Source organism: Conger conger, chromosome 10, assembly GCF_963514075.1.
Source record: "Conger conger chromosome 10, fConCon1.1, whole genome shotgun sequence".
NCBI lineage: Eukaryota > Metazoa > Chordata > Actinopteri > Anguilliformes > Congridae > Conger > Conger conger.
This window is the reverse complement of record NC_083769.1, coordinates 5,978,712-6,005,862: the sequence shown is the minus strand read 5'-3', so window position 1 is coordinate 6,005,862 and position 27,151 is coordinate 5,978,712. Positions and strand designations below refer to the sequence as shown.

Below are 27,151 nucleotides of genomic sequence, written 5' to 3'. Positions count from 1 at the left end.
TGATTCAATTGAATCAACCAAAGTCTTGCATTTCTCATACAAAAAAAATAGTTCCCCTACAAAAATTATTATTGGCACCCCTGGTTTAATACTTTGCGCAAACACCCCTGGCAAAAGTCACAGACATTAGTCTTTTCCTGTTATTAGTGATAAGGTTAGAGAACACATGTGGAGGGGTTTGATTTACCTCTGGTTCTGAGTTACTAATGACTGCATGACTGGCCTGCTAGTCTCTGCACAAATCCCCCCTCTTTCACTGGGGAGGGAATATTTTTAGATGAGATATGGGCTAGTTTAGGGGATGGGGGTGGTTTGGGTGCTGAGTTAGGGTGAACCACCTTTGGTCTTCCCGCTCTGAGAGACCTTTTTCCACCTGTATGTGTAACCTGGAGAGGTGGGCCGGCTGGCGGCTCGGGCCCCGACCGAGGGCAGATGACACGGGACCAGGGGCGGGCGAGGGACCTAAGGGAGAGCTGGGCCTCCCCTGTGTGGACTGGAGAAGGGGTAGCACTGCAGTCCTGAGCAGGAGAGATACGGTACGATGGAAATAGAAAGCGAAAGCAGCGGTAAGGACGCAAGGGCTGAGGGGGCCGGTCAGGGTGGTGACTGGTGGAGACTGTGGCCCAACCCCCCCCCTCTCAGTCTCACCACTGATTGCAGTGATAGTACTCCTGAAGGTAAAATCACAGTGCTGGGAGAACAGAGCAGCTGAGAGGAGCCATGGACGAGGACACTGTGAGTTACTGTGTGTGTGGGTGTGTGTGTGTCTGTGTGTATGTCTGTGTGTGTCTGTGTGTGTGTGTGTGTGCGTGTGTGTCTGTGTGTGAGAGAGAGAGAGACTTCTTCAAAGATGGTTTGTGTGTGTGTGAATGTTAAGGAAAGTGTGTATAAGACTGGAGAGCCTTCTTTGAGCAAGTTTGGATATGAGTGCATTTGAGAGTTTGAGTTGCGGTATGGGTGTGAAAGTGGGATTTGTGTATGTGAGGGTAGGGGTGTGTGGTGTGAGGGTTGGGGTGTGTGTGTGTGTGTGTGTGTGTGTGGACGTTGGGGTTTGTGTATGAGTGTTTGGGTGTGCGTGTAGAAGTTTTGGATTGTGTATGAGAGTTGGAGTGTGTGTGTGGAAGTTCAGGATTGTGTGTGGAAGTGTTGGGGTGTGTGTGTGGACATTTGGGTGTGTACATAAGTGTTGGGGTGTGCGTGTAGAAGTTGGGGTTTGTGTGTGTGAGTGTTGGGGTGTGTGTGTGTGTGTGTAATGGTTGGGGTGTGTGTGTGAGGCTTAGGGTGTGTGTGTGTGTGTGTTTGAGGGTTGGGGTGTGTGTGTGTGTGTGTGTGTGTGTGTGAGGGTTGGGGTGTGTGTGTGTGTGTGTGTAATGGTTGGGGTGTGTGTGTGTGTGTGTGTAATGGTTGGGGTGTGTGTGTGAGGCTTAGGGTGTGTGTGTGTGAGGGTTGGGGTGTGTGCGTGTGAGAGGGTTAGGGTGTGTGTGTGTGTGTGTGTGTGTGTTTGAGGGTTGGGGTGTGTGTGTGTGTGTGTGAGGGTTGGGGTGTGTGTGTGTGTGACAGTTGGGGTGTGTGTGTCTGTGTGTGTGTGTGTGTGTGAGGGTTGGGGTGTGTGTGTATGAGGGTTAGGATGTGTGTGTGTGTGTGTGTGTGTTTGTGTGTGTGAGAGGACTAGGGTGTGTGTGTGTGTCTGTGTGTGAGGGTTGGGGTGTGTGGGTGGGGTTGCAGTTTAGCTTCATTAGCTCCCCTGCTCTGCTCCAGGACCAGCTAATGCTGTAAGTTCACAGCTCACGGCAGTTTCTTCCTTCTTCGTGCTGATAGCTCATTAAGGAAACTTGGTAACATTGCAAGTTATGGGGCAGTTACTGCATGATTGTTCTTTAACAGCTCTTCTGGGTGTCCATTCCTGATATCGCTTTCAGGAAAACATTCATTTGCCCACCCTGGAAAATTATGGTGGAAAAACATTAGCCTTTGAGCATGTCTCATTTGCCCAACCCTATTGTTTTGTCATCAACTCTACGCATGGGCAGTGTGACGGGCACCAAGGCACGTGGGGTCCTGAGGCAGGAAGCAGCCCGCAGGCAGGAAGTGGTCCTGAGGCAGGAAGTGGCCCTGAGGCCAGAAGTGGCCCTGAGGCAGGAAGTGGCCCTGAGGCCAGAAGTGGCCCTGAGGCAGGAAGTGGCCCTGAGGCCAGAAGTGGCCCTGAGGCAGGAAGTGGCCCTGAGGCAGGAAGTGGCCCTGAGGCCAGAAGTGGCCCTGTGCAGAAGCTGGGACTGATGCTCCTGAAGCGGACGCCCCTGGGAGGGGTGTCACACCACTCTGGGCTGACCTTTATTGCTGGGGGTGTTTAGGTTTCAGAGGAGTGGAACGTCAGGTAACCTAGATGCTTTATGCTCCATGGATAGTCAGTCACCATTTCCTTCCTCTTTTGCTTTCTACGGGAGGTTTGGTTGGTAACAGGAGATTCCGATGGTATGTCATAGTACTGTCCACTAGCACAGTATTGTGCTTGTGTTGGAGACATTTCAGTGTTAAGAATATGTGTCTGGTCTGGTGAGTCTGTGCAGGTAGTTGTGTGGTTGGGGGGCACCTGCAAGCTGTATGACCTTTACCAGGGTAAAAGGCCAAACGGCCAACCTTTCGTGTTCTGACTGTCTGCTAAAGATAGCGTGGTGGCTAGATTTCTCTCCCAGTGTGCGTAGCCTTTAGGCCAGTGAGGTGCACCGTGGCAAAGGTCCCTGGTGTGGTATAGCTCTGAAAGAAAGCAGTCTTTTCCTTTTGGTGGTGTGCTTGTGGACTTGACTGCCTTTACGGTTCTCAGTTCTCATTTTGCGCTCTAAATGAAGGGGCTGGAGTGGCTGTAAGGGGCCAGCTGGTTACGTCCTCCTGCCAATGGGCCTCTAACAGCAAGACATGAAGGACCATGCAGAAGAGAAAGAGAGAGGTAGAGGGAGAGAGATCATCTATGGTGTATTCTCTGTATTGTCATCTATCTATTTATGGCATTTGCTACACATTTATGGCGTTCGCTTGTAATGCAGACAAAACACACCCCTTGGTACCATGGTGCACAGAAGCTTTTTTTTTTATCACAAAATACACTCAGCTACCTGAATCAAGGAACCACCTCCTTTAGTGGCAGCCTGTAGTGCAGGGGTTAAGGTACATGACTGGGAGCCGCAAGGTCGGTGGTTCGATTCACAATGAGATCCACACAGCCGTTGGGCCCCTGAGCAAGGCCCTTAACCCTGCATTGCTCCAGGGGAGGATTGTCAACTGCTTAGTCTAAATCAACTGTAAGTAAGTCGCTTTGGATAAAAGTTTCAGCCACATGACATGTAATGTAATGTAATGAGTGAGCCTCTCTAACCCTGATGGTTGAATAGGTTGAATAGTCTTAAAGACATCTGTACCTCTGGACTGGAATGCTGCTCACAGACCCCAACAAATTGTCCTGGACAGATCACGGCTGACACAAAGTGCACACTGACCTCTCTCTCTCTCTCAGGACAGCCCAAATTCTAGTGCCAGGATGCCAGAGAATGTGCAGGCAGAGCACTCTCTTCTGACCTGTATTTCTCTCATAGGAGAACGAGGTTGTGTGGCAGAAATCACCGAGCAAGTTAGGTATGCATATGATGACAGACTGACCACTTGATTCAGGTTCACCTGTCCAAGGTTCTCTGAACTACTGTACTTTCAATGCTTCTCTGAAATATTTTCAGCCTACTAATGCATTACATTACTTTACATTACATTAATGGCATTTGGCATCTTATCCCGAGCGACGTACAGTTGATTAGACTAAGCCGGAGACAATCCTCCCCTGGAGTGATGCAGGGTTAAGGGCCTTACTCAAGGGCCCAACGGCTGTGCGGATCTTATTGTGCCTACACCGGGGATCGAACCACTGACCTTGCTGGTGGCCTGGTTAATGCTGGTGGCCTGGTTAATGCTGGTCGCCTGGTAACAAACAGAGTAGGTCTAGTCCTTTTCAGTGGAGCTCTGTCAGTATTTTAGTCTGTGCTGCTATCACCAGAATGTCGTAATTTCTCCTTTGTGAGTGTTTTATGGTCTCCAGAGCTCACAAGGCAGGGTAAGCTGTGTTGGTCTGAGCATGATTCTGAAAGCATGCTAAGAGATCACCGCAGCATAAAACAGAGACACAAACTGAGGACCGTTGACTCCTCAGACAAAACTGGATAGCTGTGATCACTTTGGTCGTCTTCCTTTGAATTTGGTACTTCAGACATTTGAGTGGCAATCTTCAAACTCAAGAAAGTGTGGAGTAGTAATCATCAGGGTATTCAGCGACTGGTTGTCACAGTGTCTCAGTACTGACTCATAAATACTGCCCCCAAAATCTATTTCATCACATTCGTCGCACAGATGAGGAAGTAACCCCCTTTCTCTGCAGAAAATTCCCTGCATGGGAATATTATATTGGTCATACATTTGCTATACACCTCTACAGGCCGTCTCAGCTGAAACGAGTATAAGTTTACCTGAACTAAACATGCTTGGCACATCGATCGATTCAGGTTTAAAAGTGCTTCATGAATCTGTAGAACGAGTCCGATTTTGGTATTTAGGTAAAAATTCAAGTTCGATCATCACTGACGCAAAGCTTTGCAATAAACTGAATTGAATTAATTTTGCGAAGCTGGCAGGGATCGCAGGTTTCCAGTGGGCGAAGGGACGTTTGCGCGAGTGGAGAGCGGTCAGTGCTGCATGACTGGTCGCCGCCAATCAGCGAGCAGGTCAGAGAATTTCTCCCCTCTCAGTTGGCAGCCTTACCAGTCGCGGCTACGGACGAGGGGCGATGTCTGCTCGCGTTAGGCAGGCGCTGCGCAATGGCGGTCAGGTCTTTGGCGGATCTGAAGCACAGCGCTGGCTGGCAGGCTTCATGCAACGACAGCCGCGGTTAGTCCGCTGGGCTGAAGTCCAAGGTCCGAGGCCCCGGCTGAAGCTAATCGCACTCTTGCGGTTTCCCCCGGGGGGGGGTTTGTCACGTTCTGCGGCGGGCGTTCGTGTGCTAACTCGCGTCTCTCTGCCCTCTGAGCAACCACAGCTCTTATGTCACACATCTACTGTTAAACACAGCGAGCCAGTTTCACAGATTAAGCCTAGTCCGAGACTATTTAGTCCTGGACGAGACTTAACCTGTGTCGGCGAACCTGGCCCTTTGGGTTTAACAGAAGATATCAGGCTTGTCTGACATAGGAGCTGTGGGTGCATGTTGACTGAGCAGCATATGTGTTCTGATGACGTTTGGTATGATGGCATGTTCATACATTGATAACCAGTGACTACAGTAAGTTTGCAGTATGTCACCACATTGGTGTGTTAGTTACACAGTCAGTGACTACGGTGGAGTAGGGCGCTGCTATGTTGCTTACCCTTATGTATGTCCAAATCCTATGCAGATGCACAGGCATTAGCATACCTGTAGCAATAGCACAGTCCTTGCTAAAATGATTACCGTGTCTTTACAGTGCACTTACTGCCCGTGTTATTTTAAAAAGGGATACGCCATGCCCAGACGTTTTATCAATCGTCCTTTATTTGTTGTGTCAACCATGGTGTTCCTTGCAATTGTTTTCAGTTAACATAGAGAGCTATTTATTTAGCCACACAGGGGTGGTGAACTGTGAGCAAGTATAACTGATCGGCTTGCCGTCTGAAATTCCTTCTCTTCTCCAAACATCTGTGTCTTTCATTTAGTGAGAGATAAACATAATCAGCTCAATCCGCTGGGCCATTATTAGACCACTCAGGATGTGTACATTGGAGTATTTTGGTTGTTTTGATGGAATGATGCACTGAATGCAGACTGATGTGACACACGGGTGCTGAATCCCATCAGGTGAAAACTACTGAAACCGTTTAAAACTACCGAAACCGCTTAAAACTACCGAAACTGATGATACCGAAATGTGTCAATCATAGTACTCAATCAGCAAATGCAGTGTTTCAATTAGCCGGCTGTGAATCACAGGTATTGTTTGGTCTTAGAATTAGGGCTATCAGTGTTATCGCGTCATACAAATCATTTTTCATATTTAACGTGTTAAAGGATTTAAAACCTTTAAAATGCTGTTCATGGCATTCGCGGATCAGTGCACTTTCCAATTGTTAATTGCAGTGAAATTGTGAATTAAAATGAATGGCGTGCCACTCCTCACACTGCTCTGCGTGTTGCTGTTTGTTCCGGTTCATTGCATCTGGTGACCTTTTGCGTGCGCAGTTTAAAAAAACCCCAAAGTAAACAAAACAAGGACTTTACATACACAAGGACTTTACATGCACCAATGAGTCAAAAGGCCGGGTGACAATTTAGGTGTGTTAATGGTGTGTTTTTTCTTGATGTGATTAAGACCATACCTCACTTATGGAAAATCGGATTATGCTGTTTACATTACCATTTTTTCTAATCGCAGCATTGCCTTAATCCAGGTGTGATCAAATTACAACAGTCCAAGTAAATACAGTAATTGTTCGATGCAGTTTTTTAAAGTTTTTTTAGTTTTTATTTTTGTACCTGTCTGCTCTTCTGCACACGACTATATCCCGGTGAATAACTACAGGGCTTAGTGCAGCTGTCAGAATCCATTCGATGAATTTCCGACAGCATTATGTAAGAACACAAGTGGGCATGTGTGGTATGTCCTCTGTATCTGCTGCCTAATTATAAATGTTGACAGCTTGCCTTGGGTAATAGAGAGAAGCATCTTCATCAGCATATTGATCATGGATTCAGCTCGTAGCCTGCTGTAATTGACCAATGGGCTTTCAGCTTTGGTTGCCGAGGTGGTTTAGAGGTGATTTGCTGAGGAGGTCGTTCCCCCCGGGGAGTTTGGTCCCTTGCCGGTACGCTTTGAAGCGCGCACAATGTTCGAGAAGCTGAACGCCATCTCGGGCGTTTGAATAAATCATGTCTGGGGAAGGAGAACACATTAAGATAGCATTCTGGAGAGCTTCCAGTTTAAGCATTTGCAGCAGTCAGCCGGGCATAACCAGCAGGGCTTAATATTCCTGTAGTGCTTTTGGTTGGATGTGCAGTAGTATTGTACTTCTGAAGTGGATGTCGTTTTCACCGAATAGACATTAATACGTGGAGTTTCAGAGTTAGATTAAATTTACACACATACAGTACACTCTTAGAGGTGATGCATAAATAAGCCCTGATATCATGTTCATCTCCAGCTCTGGTGGACCACATAAAATAAACAAATATTCAACATTAAATATTTATATATATACACAGTATATAATTGGCTGTTTTATGTAGGTTTTACTTAATGAATTCATATCTCACTGTCAATCTTTTTTGAGGCAAACCTACATGACCATTGTTTTAAATTGCCTGTTTCAATGACAATTCAATTTAATTCTGGGGAATTCTGGCAAATGTATGTTAACTATGAATTCAGGATTTACTTTTTCACTTTGCAGGTGAGGTGCGTCTTGCCCTTCTCTAGCTAACAATGCTTTCACTGTTACTAGAATGTTTTGTCAATGTTGTAACATTGCCACTACGTTACCGCAACATTGTAAGAACGTTTTGTGTTAGCTGGGATTCTGCTTGGCAGCGCTGTCTGATGTTGTGCATCTGGGCCCTGTCTACAGCAGATCCAGTTTGCAAACCAAGAGGACAAGCAGGAGTTCAGCAAGTTTCCCACCAAGGCAGGACGACGTTCCCTCTCCCGCTCCATCTCCCAGTCCTCTACTGACAGCTACAGCTCAGGTACACATCTCCCCTGCTCCACCTGTAGATCCTCAGATACACATCTCCCCTGCTCCACCTGTAGATCCTCAGATACACATCTCCCCTGCTCCACCTGTAGATCCTCAGATACACATCTCCCCTGCTCCACCTGTAGATCCTCAGATACACATCTCCCCTGCTCCACCTGTAGATCCTCAGATACACATCTCCCCTGCTCCACCTGTAGATCCTCAGATACACATCTCCCCTGCTCCACCTGTAGATCCTCAGATACACATCTCCCCTGCTCCACCTGTAGATCCTCAGGTACACATCTCCCCTGCTCCACCTGTAGATCCTCAGATACACATCTCCCCTGCTCCACCTGTAGATCCTCAGATACACATCTCCCCTGCTCTACCTGTAGATCCTCAGATACACATCTCCCCTGCTCCACCTGTAGATCCTCAGATACACATCTCCCCTGCTCCACCTGTAGATCCTCAGGTACACATCTCCCCTGCTCCACCTGTAGATCCTCAGGTACACATCTCCCCTGCTCCACCTGTAGATCCTCAGATACACATCTCCCCTGCTCCACCTGTAGATCCTCAGATACACATCTCCCCTGCTCCACCTGTAGATCCTCAGATACACATCTCCCCTGCTCCACCTGTAGATCCTCAGATACACATCTCCCCTGCTCCACCTGTAGATCCTCAGATACACATCTCCCCTGTCATGCTCCACCTGTAGATCCTCAGGTACACATCTCCCCTTTCAGGTTATGTACTGGAACTTACGGTCACGTGTGATATGTGATGAAGATTCACTGTTACACACATAAGGGAAGTTGATCATAAGGGATTGGAAATAAATATCTCTTTTCAGTATACCTGTAGCAAATATGAATATATTTTGGTCCATGAGTGAGCTGTTTGCATGTGCAGTACAAACATGTACAGTGAGGTGCACAGTTATTGGCACCCCTGACAGGCAATGCACAAAAATACTTAAAAATAAACGATTGAACAATGAAAAGGTTTTGGTCTGATACAGCACCAGCATGTTTAGCGTCAAAGCAGAGATGCATACAGCAAGAAGTGAAATATGGTGGTGGGTTAAGTGGGGCTGCTTTAGCTCAGGGTTTAATGCATTCCCTCAAGTCAGGCGAGATCTTGGGTCATCACAGTTGTGCTTCAGTTGGACATGGCCTCTTGCGTCCTGAATCCGAAAGATAACATTTGCGTACTCCCTCCTAATCCTGGGGCTGCCTGTAGCGTAGTGGTGAAGGTAAGGTAACTGGTAAATGACTGGGACACGCAAGGTTGGTGGTTCTAATCGCGGTATAGCCACAATAAGATCCGCACAGCCGTGGGGCCCTTGAGCAAGGCCCTCCGGGGGAGGATTGTCTCCTGCTTAGTCTAATGAACTGTACATCGCTCCGCGTCTGCCAAATGCCAATAATGTAATGTAATGTAATGTGCCCCCCCCCCCCCCCGCCAGCGGCCTCGTACACGGACAGCTCGGATGACGAGACCTCGCCTCGGGACAAGACGCAGGTCAACTCCAAGGGCGGCAGCGACTTCTGCGTGAAGAACATCAAGCAGGCCGAGTTCGGCCGCCGAGAGATTGAGATCGCCGAGCAAGGTGGGAAATCTGCACCCTTGCTGCTTCGGCGTTCTGTTACGGTTTTAGTTATAAGAGAACATATAAGTTTGAATATCTGTCAGAGGTTTTTTGTCTCGAACAACAAATAGTGCTGCATTTCAGTCATACATTAAGAAAATATGCATACTCAAAGATGAGACACACAGGGAGAGGTCCAGAATGTAAACTAATTCTGGTTCCCTTTTTTTTTGCCAGTTAAGATGTTTTTTTGTAAACAGTCCGAACAATTATTGCAGTTTGTTCCATTTCTGTGAGCTTGTGGTTCGGTGCAAGTGCATCACAAAGAGAGGGGGGAAAGTTGACTGAGTTATTGAGTTAATTATGTTCTCGACAGCAGTGCAATAGATGAGGGTTAAGATGCAATCTGACACTCACAGTGTGAGGTAGTCCATGTGGAGCAGTTTGCATAAATGAGCGAAGTCTCTTTACAAGAGCTGGCTGCTTTCACACACTCCGTCTGTGGTGACAGACTGTGCACATTTGTACCAGATGTACAAATTAGTCAGCGTGTTCAAAAACAGGCAAGCAGATTTTTTTGCAGGTGGTATACTATGTGCAGGAATTTATTCCTGCCTTACTGCTCCTGAAGTACACACACATACATGTACAACAACTAACCACCAACTTAACCCTACGGACAAAAAAGGTTCAGCTTAAAGGTACAATAGGTAAGGTTTTTGTGTTAAAACATTGTTGCAAGACCATTGTAAATCCCTTCCTATCATTGAAAACGGCTCACTGACATGTTGACTCACCCTCTGCCTGTGTTTATAGTCCTTAAATTCGGGTTTCAAAATATACAGTTGATGACCCGACACTCAAAACATTGTATAACTGTACAGCAATTCAAGCTCATTGGTTGAATTGGTTCGAATTGCCACAGCCAATGGCGTTTCAACGTCAGCGCGTTTACAGAGAAGGGGGAGGGATAAACAGTGTTGTGGTTTGAAGGTTGCTGATATTCCTCTCTTGACTGTTAGAAGTCCGAAATTACCTACTGTACCTTTAACAAGAGCACGGCGTGTCACATAAACGCACACAGTGACCGCTGCAGGCCAGCACAGCATAGTTTGCAACTCTGGAAACCCTTCAAAGCTCACGCATCGATGACTCATCTTCAGCTGTATTCCTCTTCAGGCACCCAGACCAGATACTGCTCTGTATTATTTTCCCACAGTTCTGATAGAACTTCCTTTTGGTTTGGTGCAAAACAACCTGGGGTCCAAATGACATTAGGGGTGTAACAATCCAACTTGATGACAATACGATATGGTAGTTATACTCCGGACAATGATGAGATACAATACGATTTCTCTATTTATTATAAGATACGATTAATATTTGATTTGTCACAATGTGAGGCAATGCGATTAGCTGGGATGTGAATGTGACCATTTGATTTGACAGATTCCCCCACTCCACCAACACCCAAAGTTAACAAATACGTTTAAGTTCAGTGTCTCATTTTGCCAAAAGAAAAGTTTGGCATATAAATTAACGATTCATTGTGTTTCGGATCCATTCACATATTTCACATCGATGCAGTTGTTTGGTGACATTATGCATCGCAATTTATCGATGCTTTATTACACCGCTAGCTGACGTGGGTTCCCAGCCAGTCATAGGACGTTGGTCAGGACAGGGACATAAACACAGTCGCTGCTGGTAGTGGGAAAAGGACTTGTCTTCTGCCGTGTCACAAATGAGCAGTTGAATCACGGTGAAAGGGAGTTTCTTTAGACTCACCAGATGCTCAGCTTCTACCAGTGCATTGTTAAGCTGAAATTTGCTGGAGGCAACAGGTCAATAATGGTGGAGCCCTGTGCGACGAAATGCTTTTTAAACAATGCTGTACAAAAACACAGGCTCATTGATGTCTTGATTGATGTCTTGATTGATTGATCTGTCTCGTTCCCATTTTCCCCCTTTCTGCCACAGACATGTCTGCCCTGATCTCTCTCAGGAAGAGGGCACAGGGAGAGAAGCCCCTCGCTGGAGCCAAAATAGTGGGCTGTACCCACATCACTGCCCAGACTGCTGTAAGTACAGTATACCCTCACACACACACACACACACACACGCGCGCACACACACGCACACGCACACACACACGCACACGCACACGCACACGCGTGCACACGCACACGCACACGCACACGCACACGCACACGCTCACGCTCACACACACACACTCACACTCACACTCACACGCACGCACGCACGCACGCACGCTGGAGAATACCTCTGGGTCAGGTTATTGGGAAGGTATTTCCCTACTGAGATGCTGGAGGGCTTTAGGACCCTGAAGGGGAACGGAGTACCAGTTTAGAGGACAATAATTGAATAATTGAAACTCATCAGGACCCAACAAGGCACACCTGGTGATGGTGAACTGCTCCTGGCCACACCCCCTCAAGCACAGATGGGCTGCGTTGAGTGATGAGGCCAAGGGCTTTAAAACACAGGGATTCTCCAGAGCTGGAGAGGTGCGTTATGGTGAATTATGTGAATGAGCTAACGCTTTGTGATTTTTCATTCAGTTTGCCACTGGCCTGGCGTAGTGCCACGCCCCCTAAGCCAAGGGAAGCTTAGAGACCGGGAATCCACCAGCCAAAAGCTTTGAAACGGCTGTGTTTTTTTTGTTCTTTCTCATCGCCCCTTGCCCTTCACTGTTTTTGTGAAAATAAATTAACCTCAGTTTTTGCACTTAAAACCTTTTGCTGCCTGTTTTTTGACCTGGGATCTTACAACACACACACACACATACACGCTCACACACACACACACACACACACACACACGCACACATCACCACCCAGACTGCTGCAAGTAAGATCTGAGGAAACACAAATGACATTAAGGCAGTTACTGTTCCAGACACTCTCTTATCACTGGGGACAGAGTGTCTCTCTCTCTGCTCCCCCAGGTGCTGAGTGTCTCTCTGCCTGCTCCTCCAGGTGCTGATTGAGACTCTAGTTGCCCTGGTGGCTGAGTGTCTCTCTGTGTGTCTGCTCCTCCAGGTGCTGATTGAGACTCTAGTTGCCCTGGGGGCTGGGTGTCTCTGTGTGTCTGCTCCATGTGCTGATTGAGACTCTAGTTGTTCTGGGGGCTGAGTGTCTCTCTGTGTGTCTGCTCCAGGTGCTGATTGAGACTCTAGTTGCTCTGGGGGCAGAGTGCCGCTGGACTGCCTGCAACATCTACTCCACGCAGAACGAAGTGGCCTCTGCACTATCAGAGAGTGGTAAGACTTTTACACTCACTGTCTCTCTGGCTGAAAAATGGCACCAGCAAAACCTGCATTGAATACCGTCTCAGGTTTCGGTCGGCCGTGGATTTTAACAGGAATCATCTGCTCTGTCCCGGGATAATCGCTTTACCCAGTCACCACAATTTCTGTTTAAATTATTGTGGTGAAAGTTGAATAGCTTTTCCCTACAGTTGGTACAATGGCACTCTTTAAACACACTTTAAACTTCCCTTTGCAGGGACAATACAATTCTGTTTTGTCCAATGAGTGTGTAAATTACAAAGCGTACATTTGGATGTGGGCCGTGTGGGATTTTGAAACGCATGTCTCTCGGAGCGAGAGTTATAATTTTTGGGGAGGAACAAGTGAAAGGTGTAATTAGACTGTGTAGATGGAGTCAGCATGGCAGAGCCGTGCTGCAGAAGCACTGGTAATGAGTACAGTATATTTGGGGCATTGCTGTTGGAATTCCCTTCTCACTGGTCTCTGTGAGTCCTCCCTGCACCCTGTAACTGCTTTTTAGCTCTATAGCAGAGCAGTTACATTTTATGAGGTCGGTTCCATTTCAATCAACTGAGTTTCAAAACCTAAATAAACTGGCTAACCGAAATGATCGAAACTTAGTTGACCCAAACCGTATAGGCTGCATAAAATACTCAACAAAGATACTTTGCAAAATTGTGAAAACTTCCAGTACCAGGCTATGTGAGGCCTGGTGAAGGCAATCATAGGTGAACAGTCCAGGTTCAGAAAGTATAAGTCCTCCCCAGTAATTTGTTCCAATGACCTGGATTTGCCAGTTGGCACAATTCTTCAGACGGGAGGTAGAACTAATGAGTGAAATCAGCTGGCTGAGTTCATGGGTGGAAGAAATGCATGGCAGGACTTTTACTTTCTGACCCCTGGACTTCCCACCTCTGAAGGCAATGAGGCTAGGCTGATTACCAACTCCACCTCAGCTATGTGTGCCAATAGTCCATAGGGCCACCTGGTTCTAGGGCGCAGTGAGAAGCTTGTTTCTCCCTGCACGGCACTCTCAACTTCACAAAAATCCACCGGTGCAAATACACTGGAAGATATTCAGTAACGTGTGAATACTGTGTGCATAGCGAAAGCCTGCGTATTTGGCATACCATTTCTCACTGTGTGTCTTTCTGATAAAGGAACGGGGACTGTGCACATAAAACGCGGTGACCCCCTTTGAGATAGATTCCGATCACCCTGGCAACCAAACAAAGAACAGCGTTACTGTATTACTCAACCAGAGGCAGGGACACGGAACCTTCCGGAAAGCCGCTCAGTCAGCAGCCAGGCAACGCCCCCTCGCTCCTCACAGGCAGCCCACCGTCAGCACGGCCGCCCGCCCGCCAGGGATTCAGCAGCATACGGCCCTGCGGCGGTCTGCTAGCGGAAAGGCCAGAAACAGTCAAGTCTACTGACCTTCTGAGGAAGGCCTTCTGTTTAGAAAAGGTGAAGTAGCGTGTCAGACGCTGGCGGGTCGAGTGAGAGGCCATCGGTTGCTTGCTTGCTGCAGGAGAGCTTCCGTACTAGTGCAGCTCCTCTAACCTAATGTGACCTAATATTGTTTGGTCACGTATTAGGTCATTTCCTGCAGTATGATTGACTTGTGGCTGTGGGCATGGCCAGCTTTTGAAGTCTGAGCGTGTACAATCCATGAGGCTTAAGTGGCGTTAGTGAAATGTAAAATCTAGTGAAATGTAAAATCGGACCAATTTTTTCTGCAAGGTCCCCAGAGGGAAGTTGCATGATTAATATGGTTGCCATGAAATCCTAGCAGAAATTTCAAGCAGGGTGTACTTATAGTTTTGTCAGCGTGTGTCAAGGGTTGGTTTTACAGTTGATGTTCAATGACATTTTTGGTTGGACTAACGTGATGACAAAATACATCTTGCATGCTGAGATTAGTGGAACATTTTTTAGGAAAGAAAAAAAATAGAGAGATTTGTGGGATTCCCAGGCCAGTATTTCACCAAGTGTAAAGACAGAGCTGAGTAAATTGATTATGAAATTAGAATAAGAGATAATGTATGATACAAAAAAAGAATATTTATAATTAATAGATGAGATGAGTTGAATGCAGCAGGGACTGAAGAGGAAGGCGTTTGCTGTGGAAAGATCTGGAGTGACACGCAAGGCTGAGTTTGGCCTGCAGAGGTCACTGTAGGAATTTGGTCCTTTGTGAAGTAAAACAAGTAGTCCGATATTCAGGTTAGCAACAATGTATTAAGATAGCAAAAAGAATCTTTAATTACAGTATGAAGCATACCGGGTAAAAGCAAGGCAGTTCAATTACAAACTCATGTTACAAAGGAATGAGCTTTTATGCCCCAAACCTCCTGATGTAAAATACAGGTAGTTGTCCCTGATTGGGTCACAGGCAGACGAATACACATTATTTTGTATGCATATGATGTGATCAAGGAAACCAAATGGTCATTGTCAGCAAAGCAGACAGTGAACCCCCCTTAATCATTCAGTATGGGCTTCCTAACCCCCCTTGATCATTCAGTATGATCCATCCAAGAACACTGAAGCAGGCAATGTATTCTTCCCTACATCACCCCCTAGTCGCCCCCTAGTGATACCTATATTTATCTATATATACCTATATTCCACTCAAAAAGCCAATTTTCCCATTGGACTCCATTCATAATATTTCCTTTCATATCCTGATATGCCTCATATTTTTCATTAGATTTTTTCCAAGGTCTAATTCCCCCCCCTCAGCGCAAGATATAGGTATAGATAAGACAATTTCCCAAAATTGCTCCTTTGGCAACGGACCAAGAATTTTTTTCAATGGTTCATCCGCCGAGGCCGGTAATTCCCCCTGCGATTTCGTCATTGTGCCTGTGACTAGGCATGTGACCATGAACACATGCGCATGACCAGTGAGCGAAATTGCTGCCCTGCGTGGCGGAATTTCTCTCCATTGGTTTCTATTGGCGTCGCTGACTCTGTATATTATATACTCTACGTGTGACACGGTGTGCCGCTGACAGTATATTATATACTCTACGCCTGACACACTGCGCTGCTGACTCTGTATATTATATACTCTACGCCTGACACACTGCGCTGCTGACTCTGTATATTATATACTCTACGTGTGACACACTGTGCTGCTGACTCTGTATATTATATACTCTACGTGTGACACACTGCGCTGCTGACTCTGTATATTATATACTCTACGTGTGACACACTGCGCTGCTGACTCTGTATATTATATACTCTACGTGTGACACACTGCGCTGCTGACTCTGTATATTATATACTCTACGCCTGACACACTGTGCTCTTGTTGAGCTGTTATCCGTCTCCAGGCTTTACTGTGGAGTGGTGCTCAGTCATGGGCTGTGCTGTTTTTGGCCTGCAGGGGTTGCTGTCTATGCCTGGAAGGGGGAGTCGGAGGACGATTTCTGGTGGTGCATCGACCGCTGCGCCAACATGGAGGGCTGGCAGGCCAACATGGTATGAGCTGGCCCTTCCTGCGTCATAACGCATCACTTCCTGCGTCATAACGCATCACTTCCCGCATCATAACGCATCACTTCCTGTGTCATAACGCATCACTTCCTGTGTCATAACGCCTCACTTCCCGCATCATAACGCATCACTTCCTGCGTCATAACGCATCACTTCCTGTGTCAAAACGCATCACTTCCCGCATCATAACGCATCACTTCCTGTGTCATAACGCATCACTTCCTGTGTCATAACGCATCACTTCCCGCATCATAACGCATCACTTCCTGCGTCATAACGCATCACTTCCTGTGTCATAACGCATCACTTCCCGCATCATAACGCATCACTTCCTGCGTCATAACGCATCACTTCCTGAGGCATAACGCATCACTTCCTGAGGCATAACACCTCTCAGCCCATCATTCCAGCATCCCTACCACTCCTGCATACTGCGTACTGTAATTGCACTTAACATTCCCATAGTCCGATGGTCAGATCGTACTATGTTTCACTATGCTGAGTGTGTGTATGTATGTATGTGTGTTACTGTTAGATCCTGGATGATGGTGGTGACCTGACGCACTGGGTATATAAGAAGTACCCCAACGTCTTTAAGAAGATCCAGGGTATCGTGGAGGAGAGTGTCACTGGCGTACACAGGTCAGGCAACAAAAGAAAGGTCCACTGAAATGTGCAACTGGAGCTAATGAGGATCGGGGGTTATGTAATGAAGTGGAAATAAGCTGTTCACCAGCTAGATTTTAGAAGCATTTGCATATAACGACAAAACTGACCAGCTAACTCCTTAATCCTGCTTCATGAAATGTGTCCTGGATGTTTCTGTTCTTTTGCACAAATTTCAATACAATGACGTATATTCTGCTGCTAACCTGGCTATGATCTCATTACAGTCTCCGAAAGTATGTGTGTGTGCGAACTGGACACACGGATGAAAGTTACTGTTCATATTGATCCGTGTGGCGATTGTGACGCCCAGTGCTTTCAGGCAGTGTTATGGCATTACAGCCGGGCTTCTGTCACACTAAAACTCCTCTCCACCCTTCTGTGTTGCGCTCAGGCTGTACCAGCTGTCCAAGGCCGGCAAGCTCAGCGTTCCTGCCATGAACGTGAATGACTCGGTCACCAAACAGAAGTTTGACAACATGTACTGCTGCCGGGAGTCCATTTTGGATGGGTGAGTGACCTACCTCTCGTGACCCCCCATCCCCCATACAGTAATTACAACCTGCAGCTCCTCTGTGTCCGTGTAATACACGTTTCATACGGGTCTACTTCTGCAGGCTGAAGAGGACCACTGATGTGATGTTTGGTGGAAAGCAAGTTGTTGTTTGTGGTTACGGAGAGGTGAGTAATGTTTGTTTACACACAGTATGAATGTTTGGCCTTTAGCCAAGAGGTCAGGCGGAACTTGAAATGATGCTTATTTAATAGTCCAAAATGCCATAAAGTCTTGTGCACAAAAATAGCTACAGTTTTTTGTGTAATTTAATAATGTCTGAATATGACATGGCTGTATTGTAGTTGTTGACAGCAGCAGTGCACCAGTGACATTTATTGAAGCTTTGTTTGAACTATTTTGAGATTCAGTTTACTTCAGAAGATTCTGGTCTTAGTTTGTTTTGTCTACTGTGTTAGTTTATGTCTGCTGGTGGGTCTTTCATGGCTCTACAGTCTGCTTTGATTCATAGCAGAATTTATTCATAATTTGATCATTTTTTAGTGCAAGTATGTGCTGAATCAGTTTCTGTTGTGACACTGCTGGGTGCTGTTGTTTGGGAAAGGTGTATGTTGAGTTGAGTCAATGATGAGTCTCTTCTTAGGCTGGAAACATACTAAATCGCACGAATGCATATGCAAGATATACCTTTTAAACCTCCAGTCAGACAAAAAGTAAGCAGACGAGTGCTTGGGTGGCGTGCTCTTCGTCTAGGCGTAGCGCAGTAAAACTCCAGCACGTTCCCAGCCTTGCTGTCTCCATGTCGAGTGTTCTTCAGTCTGTGTTGAGTGCAGTGTCTGTGTTGAGTGTTCTTCAGTCTGTGTTGAGTGCAGTGTCTGTGTTGAGGGTTCTTCAGTCTGTGTTGAGTGCAGGGGTCTGTGTTGAGTGTTCTTCAGTCTGTGTTGAGTGCAGTGGTCTGTGTTGAGTGTTCTTCAGTCTGTTGAGTGTAGTGTCTGTTTTGAGTGTTCTTCAGTCTGTGTTGAGTGTTCTTCAGTCTGTTGAGTGTAGTGTCTGTTTTGAGTGTTCTTCAGTCTGTGTTGAGTGCAGGGGTCTGTGTTGAGTGTTCTTCAGTCTGTTGAGTGTAGTGTCTGTTTTGAGTGTTCTTCAGTCTGTGTTGAGTGCAGGGGTCTGTGTTGAGTGTTGGCCAACATGGTATGAGCTGCCCCTTCCTGTGTCGTAACGCATCACTTCCTGCGTCATAACGAATCACTTCCTGTGTCATAACCCATCACTTCCCGCATCATAAAGCATCACTTCCTGTGTCATAACGCATCACTTCCTGTGTCATAACGCATCACTTCCTGTGTCATAACACATCACCTCCTGAGGCATAACACCTCTAAGCCCATCATTCCAGCATCCCTACCACTCCTGCATACTGCGTACTGTAATTGCACTTAACATTCCCATAGTCCGATGGTCAGATCGTACTATGTTTCACTATGCTGAGTGTGTGTATGTATGTGTGTGTGTTACTGTTAGATCCTGGATGATGGTGGTGACCTGAGTGTTCTTCACTCTGTGTTGTGTGCAGTGTCTGTGTTGAGGGTTCTTCAGTCTGTATTCAGTGCAGTGGTCTGTGCTGAGTGTTCTTCAGTCTGTGTTCAGTGCAGTGGTCTGTGTTGAGTGTTCTTCAGTCTGTGTTCAGTGCAGTGGTCTGTGTTGAGTGTTCTTCAGTCTGTGTTCAGTGCAGTGGTCTGTGTTGAGTGTTCTTCAGTCTGTATTCAGTGCAGTGGTCTGTGCTGAGTGTTCTTCAGTCTGTGTTGAGTGCAGTGGTCTGTGTTGAGTGTTCTTCAGTCTGTGTTCAGTTCAGTGGTCTGTGCTGCAGGTCGGGAAAGGCTGCTGCACCGCGCTGAAGGCCCTGGGAGCCATCGTCTGCATCACAGAGATCGACCCCATCTGTGCTCTGCAGGCCTGGTGAGATACGTGATGTGCACACTCCAAGGAGCACTTGCAGTGTTAGCCTTAATGCCTTTAGCCAGGAGTCCTAAATCTTATCCCAGCCGGCTTTCATACCAACTACACGCCTGATTCTACTAATCAACCACTAGACTCTTTGCTAAGGACCGTGATGAGTAGAATCGGTGTGTGACTGCTTGGTTAGGAGGAACGCCTGCACTGGGTAACAGACCCTTGCCTTAAGGTTCCGTGAGCTCTGTTCACTGATGCATATTAAGCCATGCTTCGGTCAAATGTGTATTTGGAATACTTAAACTCTGTAGAGGCTGTTAAAATATGTAAACACTCCTGCTCTCATGCTAGCACTTTCAGACTAAAGTTAGTAACCAAAATGTACAACGTACAGTCTCTCTGAAGAGGCTAGTGGCTGAGGAACATGACTGGGACCCGGAAGGTTGGTGGTTCAAGCCGCGGTGTAGCCACGATAAGATCCACACAGCTGTTGGGCCCTTGAGCAAGACCCTTAATTCCACATTGTTCCAGCGGGGATTGTCCTCAGTTTAGTCTAATCAACTGTAAGTTGTTTTGGATAAAAGTGTCAGCTAAATAGCAAATTATTATTATTATTATTATTATTATTAAGAGAATCCACCCCTGTCTATGTACAGCATGGACGGCTTCAGAGTTGTGAAACTGAACGAGGTCATTCGCCAGGTGGACGTCATCATCACGTGCACAGGTACACCAAGGCCCTCACGCTTTCAAAACTGAATTCCTGACAGGGGTGACCCAGAACTAAAACAAAACAAGTCTCTTGCCACAAATGGGAAGGCAGTCCCAAAAACTGGAGCAGGAGGTTGATGACTCACCCACTCTGAAGTCTCCTTCACGCATGTTCTTCTTAGCTGGCTTTTGCTTTTGCTTGTTTCAGAAAGTTGAAGTTGAAGTGCCTATTTTCCCAATGACTAAGCAAATAAGAAAATGTGCTGTAATGCTTAAAATAGAGTTTGGAAAATAAAATAACAAGGAGAAGTGGGGTCAAAACACCTCCACTCTCCGAAAGCCGTCTTAACTGTGCTCTGTGACAGGATATACAAAACCAACTTGCCCACTGGACACCAGTGTCCACCTCATACAAACTGTCATCTTGCTTCTGGCATCATGACTTTGCCCCAAAATAATCTCTGGGATGGGACTGCCCCCAGCTGCGTCATTTGACAGGAGTTACATGTCAAAATAAAATATTGTGTTTGTGTACCTAAGTAGCTCCTAATAAAGCTAACCAGTTCACCTCTGGCTAACGGTTTCTGGTTCAGTCCCAGCATCACACCAGATGTCCCTGTTTTTATGGCAGTCCCTGAGTGCTGCTGTTGCAGGTGTTTACTGGGCCAGGAGTTCAGATGGCTTTACCGACCAGCTCTTTATTTAAATAGCAGTTCAGCCAATATTAACACATAATGTGTTGGTTAATGGTTCATAATTATATTGTTCTGGTGATTGAGAAAGCCTGCCCTAATGTGTTGAGTCAGTGTGTAGAAAAGCTCAAACAGATAAAGACCTGTTTGCAAAACTAGCAGTTCTTTCCTAAAGCTGAATTTGTTAGTGACTGGAGGGTGGTGTATGTGCGTGTGTGTGTGTTTTTATTCCACAGGAAATAAGAATGTGGTGATTAGAGACCAGCTGGACCGTATGAAGAATGGATGCATCGTGTGCAATATGGGCCACTCCAACACAGAGATCGATGTGGTGAGAGAAGGGTATTTGCTGTATATTCTCCTTCAGAGACGTGCATCAGTAATGGCATCATGACCACACAGGGGCTACCTCAGCACAGTGGTGCTAGTGCTTAGTCTTTGATACAATCACACAGCAAATGGGCCTGTGTGTGTGTGTGTGTGTGTGTGTGTCTGTATATGCGTGTGTACATGTGCATGTATGTGTGCATGCATCTGCCTGCTGTCTGTGTCTTGGTGTAAATAATAACAGTAGGGTTATGTACCTGACTCCCATGTTTGAGTGGGGTAATGGTGTGTGTGGTCTGACTCCCTTGTTTGAGTGGGGTAATGGTGTGTGTGGTCTGACTCCCTTGTTTGAGTGGGGTAATGGTGTGTGTGGTCTGACTCCCTTGTTTGAGTGCAGTAATGGTGTGTGTGGTCTGACTCCCATCTTTAAGTGGGGTAATGGTGTGTGTGGTCTGACTCCCATGTTTGAGTGGGGTAATGGTGTGTGTGGTCTGACTCCCATGTTTGAGTGGGGTAATGGTGTGTGTGGTCTGACTCCCTTGTTTGAGTGGGGTAATGGTGTGTATAGTCCAGGGGTCGGCAACCTTTACTAAAAGAGCCATTTTTTGCAGAAGAAAAATCTGGAGCCGCAAAACATGAACCTTATAATGAAGGTTACACAACCTATTAAGTCTGAATTAGCCTATCAACATTACTAATAAGTGTAAATGAGCATTCATTGAAATGTTTTACCACGTGACTACTACATGTGACTGCAGTGGGGTATTTCTGATTATTTGGTTCTTTAACTTTGTGTTTTGTATCGCCTTTCAGCGGTAGTAACTCCATTGTTTCTTCCTGCTGCCCATCAGAGTTCACATACCTGCATAGCAGCACTGTCTGCTCAATATAGTTCACATTGCTTGACTCATCGCGGGCAGTTGAGTATGATGGAGCTGAATTGATGTCCTCAATTTGCTGATTGGCGATGTTTGTTGCCAAATTCATGGCATATCGAGAGGCATATCTTTAATTTTATATCTATCTTTTGCTTTCGAAGTCTGAGAAAATGAAAATATTTTAATGAACGACTCTTTAATGGGCAGCACGGATGGTGCAGTGGGTAGCACTGCCGCCTCACAGCAAGGAGGTCCTGGGTTTGAATCCCCGTCAGCCGGGGCCTCTCTGTGCGGAGTTTGCGTGTTCTCCCCGTGTCTGCGTGGGTTTCCTCCGGGTACTCCGGTTTCCTCCCACAGTCCAAAGACATGCAAGTTAGGCTGATTGGAGAGTCTAAATTGCCCATAGGTATGAGTGTGTGAGTGAATGGTGTGTGTGCCCTGTGATGGACTGGCGACCTGTCCAGGGTGTAGTCTGACTCCCTTGTTTGAGTGCAATAATGATGTGTACAGTCTGACACCCATGTTTGAGTGCGGTTAAGGTGTGTGTGGTTCTTGTCTCTGTGTCCAGGCCAGCTTACGGACCCCAGAACTCACCTGGGAGAGGGTGCGGTCACAGGTGGACCACGTCATCTGGCCCGATGGCAAGAGGGTTGTCCTCCTGGCTGAGGTACCAAAAAGGATACAAGCACTGCCTCTGTCAAAAGAATCTTTACACTTTCAAAAGTAAAAAAAAAAAAAAAAAGTATCCACAAAGCTGTTTCATACGCACACATTATAAATATGCTTAACGTGGCAATCTATGATTTTTCATATAAACAAATATTTTAAAGACATTTCGAGACTTTCCCACTGGCATTTGTCTAGCAATGACAATTGAGACCATTTGCATCGTTTAATTTAATTTATTGACACTCACTTAAGCACCTTATTAGGACACATATACTCGTATACTACGTATTCATGAGATTATCTCATCAGCCAATCGTGTGGCAGCAGTACAATGCATGAAATCATGTAGCTACGGGTCAGGAGCTTCAGGTAATGTTCACACATAAACCATCAGATTGGGGAAAAATGAGATCTCAGGCTGCCAGACAGCCTACAGCAGCAGAAGACTTAGTAAGTCTAAACAAAACTACATTTTGAAGTTATTGGCAAGGCCCTCCACTCCCGCCCTGTATGTAAATGTACGCAGGGAAGCCAGGGAAGCCTCTGGAAGGAACGAGATGAAGGAGATGTGTAGTTTGCGTGACACGTACTTCTGGCAGTGACGCAGGAGAGTTTGAGCGGCGCACACACAAGAGGAGGAGGAGTTTGAGCACAGCTGTCTTTGTATGCAGTAACTTTACAGCAACGGATGAAAGTACGAGTAGTAAAATGACCAAAGGCTGTATGCCGCAGGGAACACCAGTCCACCAGTCAGCATGGGTGCTTTCTAACTCCAGCAAAACCAAGGAAATCGTAGATTGCCACTTTAATCTATGTCACATTCACATATGTACACTGCTGTTTCTCAGTGTGTGTTCATGCACTGTTTCCCAGGGTGTGTGTGCTGTAACCATGTGTGTGCTGTTTCTCAGGGGGTGTGCTGTAACCGTGTGTGTGCTGTTTCCCAGGGTGTGTGCTGTAACCATGTGTGTGCTGTTTCTCAGGGTGTGTGCTGTAACCGTGTGTGTGCTGTTTCTCAGGGTGTGTGCTGTAACTGTGTGTGTGCTGTTTCCCAGGGTGTGTGTGCTGTTTCTCAGGGTGTGTGTGCTGTTTCTCAGGGTGTGTGTGCTGTAACCGTGTGTGTGCTGTTTCTCAGGGACGCCTTTTGAACCTGAGCTGCTCCACAGTTCCTACGTTCGTCCTGTCAATCACAGCCACAACTCAGGTGAGCATGCCCCGCCCACATATTTTACATTAAAACAGGTAAACCAGACATTAAGGTATATTCTCATACCTTTTTAAGAAATATATACTTCCTATGTTTAAATACTGTATATATTATATGAAAATAAGGAAGAATAAAGAAGCTGCAAATATCTTCTTTTGATATTTATGATATGTATATCGTTTATAGGATATGTGAAAAAGAAATTGTTGATAGTCCATGGCAGGTAGAGACAGGTACAGGTGCTAGAAGTGGATGAATATGGGCACACGGAAATTTGGGATTGCAGAACAGTTACCTAATGCTTGTTTAACCTTACGGTTTGACAGGAGGCTTGGCGTAATGTTGTGTGGGCCTCTGCTTAGCAACAGAAGACATTAAAACAGCCTTTCTTTGTGGTCACTCTTTAAGAATGTGCGTGCCCCTGGTGTGAGACAGCTCCCTGTGAGTAATCGTAAATAAGAGTTTGGCCCTGCCGGTTGCGTTGACCAGGACCTCATCAACTCATTTTTCTCATTACATTACATTATAGGCATTTGGCAGACACTCTTATCCAGAGCAACGTACAGTTGATTAGACTAAGCAGGGGACAATCCTCCCCTGGAGCAATGCAGGGTTAACGGCCTTGCTCAAGGGCCCAATGGCTGTGTGGATCTTATTGTGGCTACACCGGGATTAGAACCACCGACCTTGCGTGTCCCAGTCCTTTACCTTAACCACTACGCTACAGGCCGCTCCACGTTAGGGTAACGGTAGGGCTTGTACTAGGGCTTGTACTATCGCTAAATCCTCAGTCGTGCAGGACCCTCCTGGACAGAACGCATTGGGATGTGAGTGTTGTTGTGCAGTCGTGTGTTTATAGTTCCAGTGCAGTGTGTGAGGGCAGTGTGTGAGGGCAGTGTGTGAGGGCAGTGTGTGAGGGCAGTGTGTGAGGGCAGTGTGTGAGGGCAGTGAGTGTTGGCTGCCCCCTGGAGGTGGGAATACACCTTCCGATCGTTATTTAAGGGTGTACTTCCGCCCTGTGTCTGTGTAGGCTCTGGCCTTGATCGAACTGTACAACGCACCGGAGGGCCGGTACAAACAGGACGTCTACCTGCTGCCCAAGAAGATGGGTAAGACCTGAGGTCCCAGCTGATGAGTTTCCATAGACGACCATTTCCGTTGGCTCATCGGCGCTTTGTGCTGGCTACTCAGCAGAAAACTACAGATCCCAGCAACCACTTCTGTCACTTTAAATGGCTGATTTGCATACATATTGTATGATAGAAAGTGTTTCTTTTAGACTAAACCATCCACTGATTCCCTGATTTACTCTTGATCCGCATCTGGTGTTATCACTAAAGCATTGAAATATCAATGAGGAAAATGTGTCCCAATTGATCCGATGAATCGTTGTATCTTTCATAACATTTGCGTGCGTATGTTTTTGTGTGTGTTTGTGTGTGTTTGTGTGTGTTTGTGTGTTTTTGTGTGTGCTTGTGTGTGTTTGTGTGTGTTCGTGTGTTTGTGTGTGTGTGTGTGTGTGTTGTTGTCCTACAGATGAGTATGTTGCCAGCCTGCACCTTCCCACTTTTGATGCCCACCTGACAGAACTCTCAGACGAGCAGGCAAAGTACTTGGGCTTAAACAAGAATGGCCCATTCAAACCCAACTACTACAGGTAAAGTACACCAGTGTGTCAGTGCTGAACTACAGATGGCCAGACCAAGTTACGCTTTTTGCAATGTTTTCCAGCACAGGGCGTGGCATCAGAATAAGGATGCTTATGTTGAACAGCTTATCATATGTATTTTTATGTGCCATTGGCTCAGGAGGTAAGAGCAGTTGTCTGGGTGAATGAGAAGCATAAATTGTACAGCGCTTTGGAAAAAGGCACTACATGAATGCCAACCATTTACCATTTGCCTCTGATACGTATTTTAATGGATTGCTTAGGAGAACATTTATCAAAGCTCTGCGATATTATTATGTTTTTCCAAAAATGAAGGAACCGCAGTCTACCCAATCAGGTATCAGTCATCCCTTGTTCTTGTTAATCCCATTGGCTATCTATCTGACAGGACCCACCTGTAGTACCATATATATTATAACAGGCATCTTCATATAGGACAGTTGTCTGAAGTTAGGAGCGCTTGTTGATTCCGCCGTGGCACACTCGTATGAGCCCTTAATTTAAAAAAAAGGAAGAGAAATTTATGATAAGAACACGAAAATGTTCTTGCATGAGGCCCAATACTCCCAAGCATATCTCAAAATCAACCAAGAAATAGCTCACAACTTTACTGTTTTGCAATGGCCATCTCAGACCACGACCTCTGAGCTGTTGTATTATTAGTAAAAAAGAATGTCATTTCCTATTTTTTTTAGCATACGTACAGTATACAGTAGCTCATTACCTGAGAGCAGTTTCATAGAAATAGATTTGATATTATTGTTGATCTGAATAAGTGTTTGTTGTTTCTGTCTTTGCAGATATTAGTGCAGATGGACCAGAGTGCACTTCCAGATGTACATGAAGGCTGGCACGCCATTCCCACAGAAATTATACTTTTTTAACAACGCGTTTTAAAGATGCTCCAAAGAAGAAACACCATTTTAGAAGAGACTGCAGATTTCTATTTCATTGTGATTCTGTTTCATTGTGCTTTGAAGTACTGGCCTGTCGTCCACGCACGCATGCACACACGCAGCAAACACACGCGGTGAATATTCACCCGCCATACCAGAACCTTCCCCACTCAACCTCACCTTGGCTCATCACCACACATTTGTATTTTGTCACTTTTTAAATTACAAATACTTATTTTTAGAAAACTCTGCAACATAGTTTAGCATATAGAAGTCACGGTATAGTTGCCAAATGAAAGCTAGGAAGCTGGCTGTGAGATAAGGCGGATTTGCTTTCCGTGGACACTTAATAATAATTTTAGCGCACAAACGCATTCCATGGGAGTGTGGCAGGGTGGCCATCTTGAAGGAAGACTTGGGGTTTTTGGGAATGTACCCATGTATTAAGAGTCATGGGATAGTATATAGAGTATTGCTAGCCACACAATCTAAAAAGATCACACTAAACATAAAGTAATTTATAGAACGGTGCATATTTATACTGTATTGACGTGGTCAAAAAAAGAAATAAAAGAACGTGATCATTGCCAGACCTATACTTGGAGTTTTATGAGGGTCCACATCTCACATCTCTCCTGGGTTTTACGCCAGGGCACCAGCTGTCTGTTTAGTCCATGGATGTACAGCGAGTGCTGATCAGTTTCAGAGTTTCTTGCCAGTTCCTGTAATTAGCCCAATTCAACGTCCATCGGAGTCAGAGCAGGAGAGGCAGGCAGGCCGGTAAACGGTACCCCTAATCTGGAGTGCGGCTCGATGGGCTGAGCGCTAATTGGGGG

The 27,151-nt window shown here is 46.1% G+C and overlaps 1 protein-coding gene across 3 annotated transcripts in view; it reads left to right on the top strand.

Annotated features, from left to right (window-relative positions):
* ahcyl1 (adenosylhomocysteinase-like 1) overlaps window positions 1-26,259 on the top strand; it is a 44,128-nt gene extending 17,869 nt beyond the window's left edge. Inside the window, exons 1-17 of one of the 3 annotated variants that reach the window (XM_061256863.1) lie at window positions 661-735; window positions 7,630-7,747; window positions 9,215-9,358; window positions 11,318-11,418; window positions 12,518-12,620; window positions 16,027-16,121; window positions 16,672-16,778; window positions 17,197-17,313; window positions 17,420-17,483; window positions 19,184-19,272; window positions 19,923-19,993; window positions 20,906-21,000; window positions 22,443-22,541; window positions 23,679-23,747; window positions 24,781-24,859; window positions 25,287-25,407; window positions 26,220-26,259. In XM_061256863.1, the coding sequence (XP_061112847.1) occupies window positions 721-735; window positions 7,630-7,747; window positions 9,215-9,358; window positions 11,318-11,418; window positions 12,518-12,620; window positions 16,027-16,121; window positions 16,672-16,778; window positions 17,197-17,313; window positions 17,420-17,483; window positions 19,184-19,272; window positions 19,923-19,993; window positions 20,906-21,000; window positions 22,443-22,541; window positions 23,679-23,747; window positions 24,781-24,859; window positions 25,287-25,407; window positions 26,220-26,226 (1,494 nt within the window). In that variant the 5' untranslated portion in view covers window positions 661-720 and the 3' untranslated portion in view covers window positions 26,227-26,259. Of the gene's footprint in view, window positions 1-660; window positions 736-7,629; window positions 7,748-9,214; window positions 9,359-11,317; window positions 11,419-12,517; window positions 12,621-16,026; window positions 16,122-16,671; window positions 16,779-17,196; window positions 17,314-17,419; window positions 17,484-19,183; window positions 19,273-19,922; window positions 19,994-20,905; window positions 21,001-22,442; window positions 22,542-23,678; window positions 23,748-24,780; window positions 24,860-25,286; window positions 25,412-26,219 lie in introns of those variants that run through there. The other 2 variants (XM_061256861.1, XM_061256862.1) reach the window with 2 other exon arrangements.
* The last annotated feature ends 892 nt before the right edge of the window (window positions 26,260-27,151 follow it).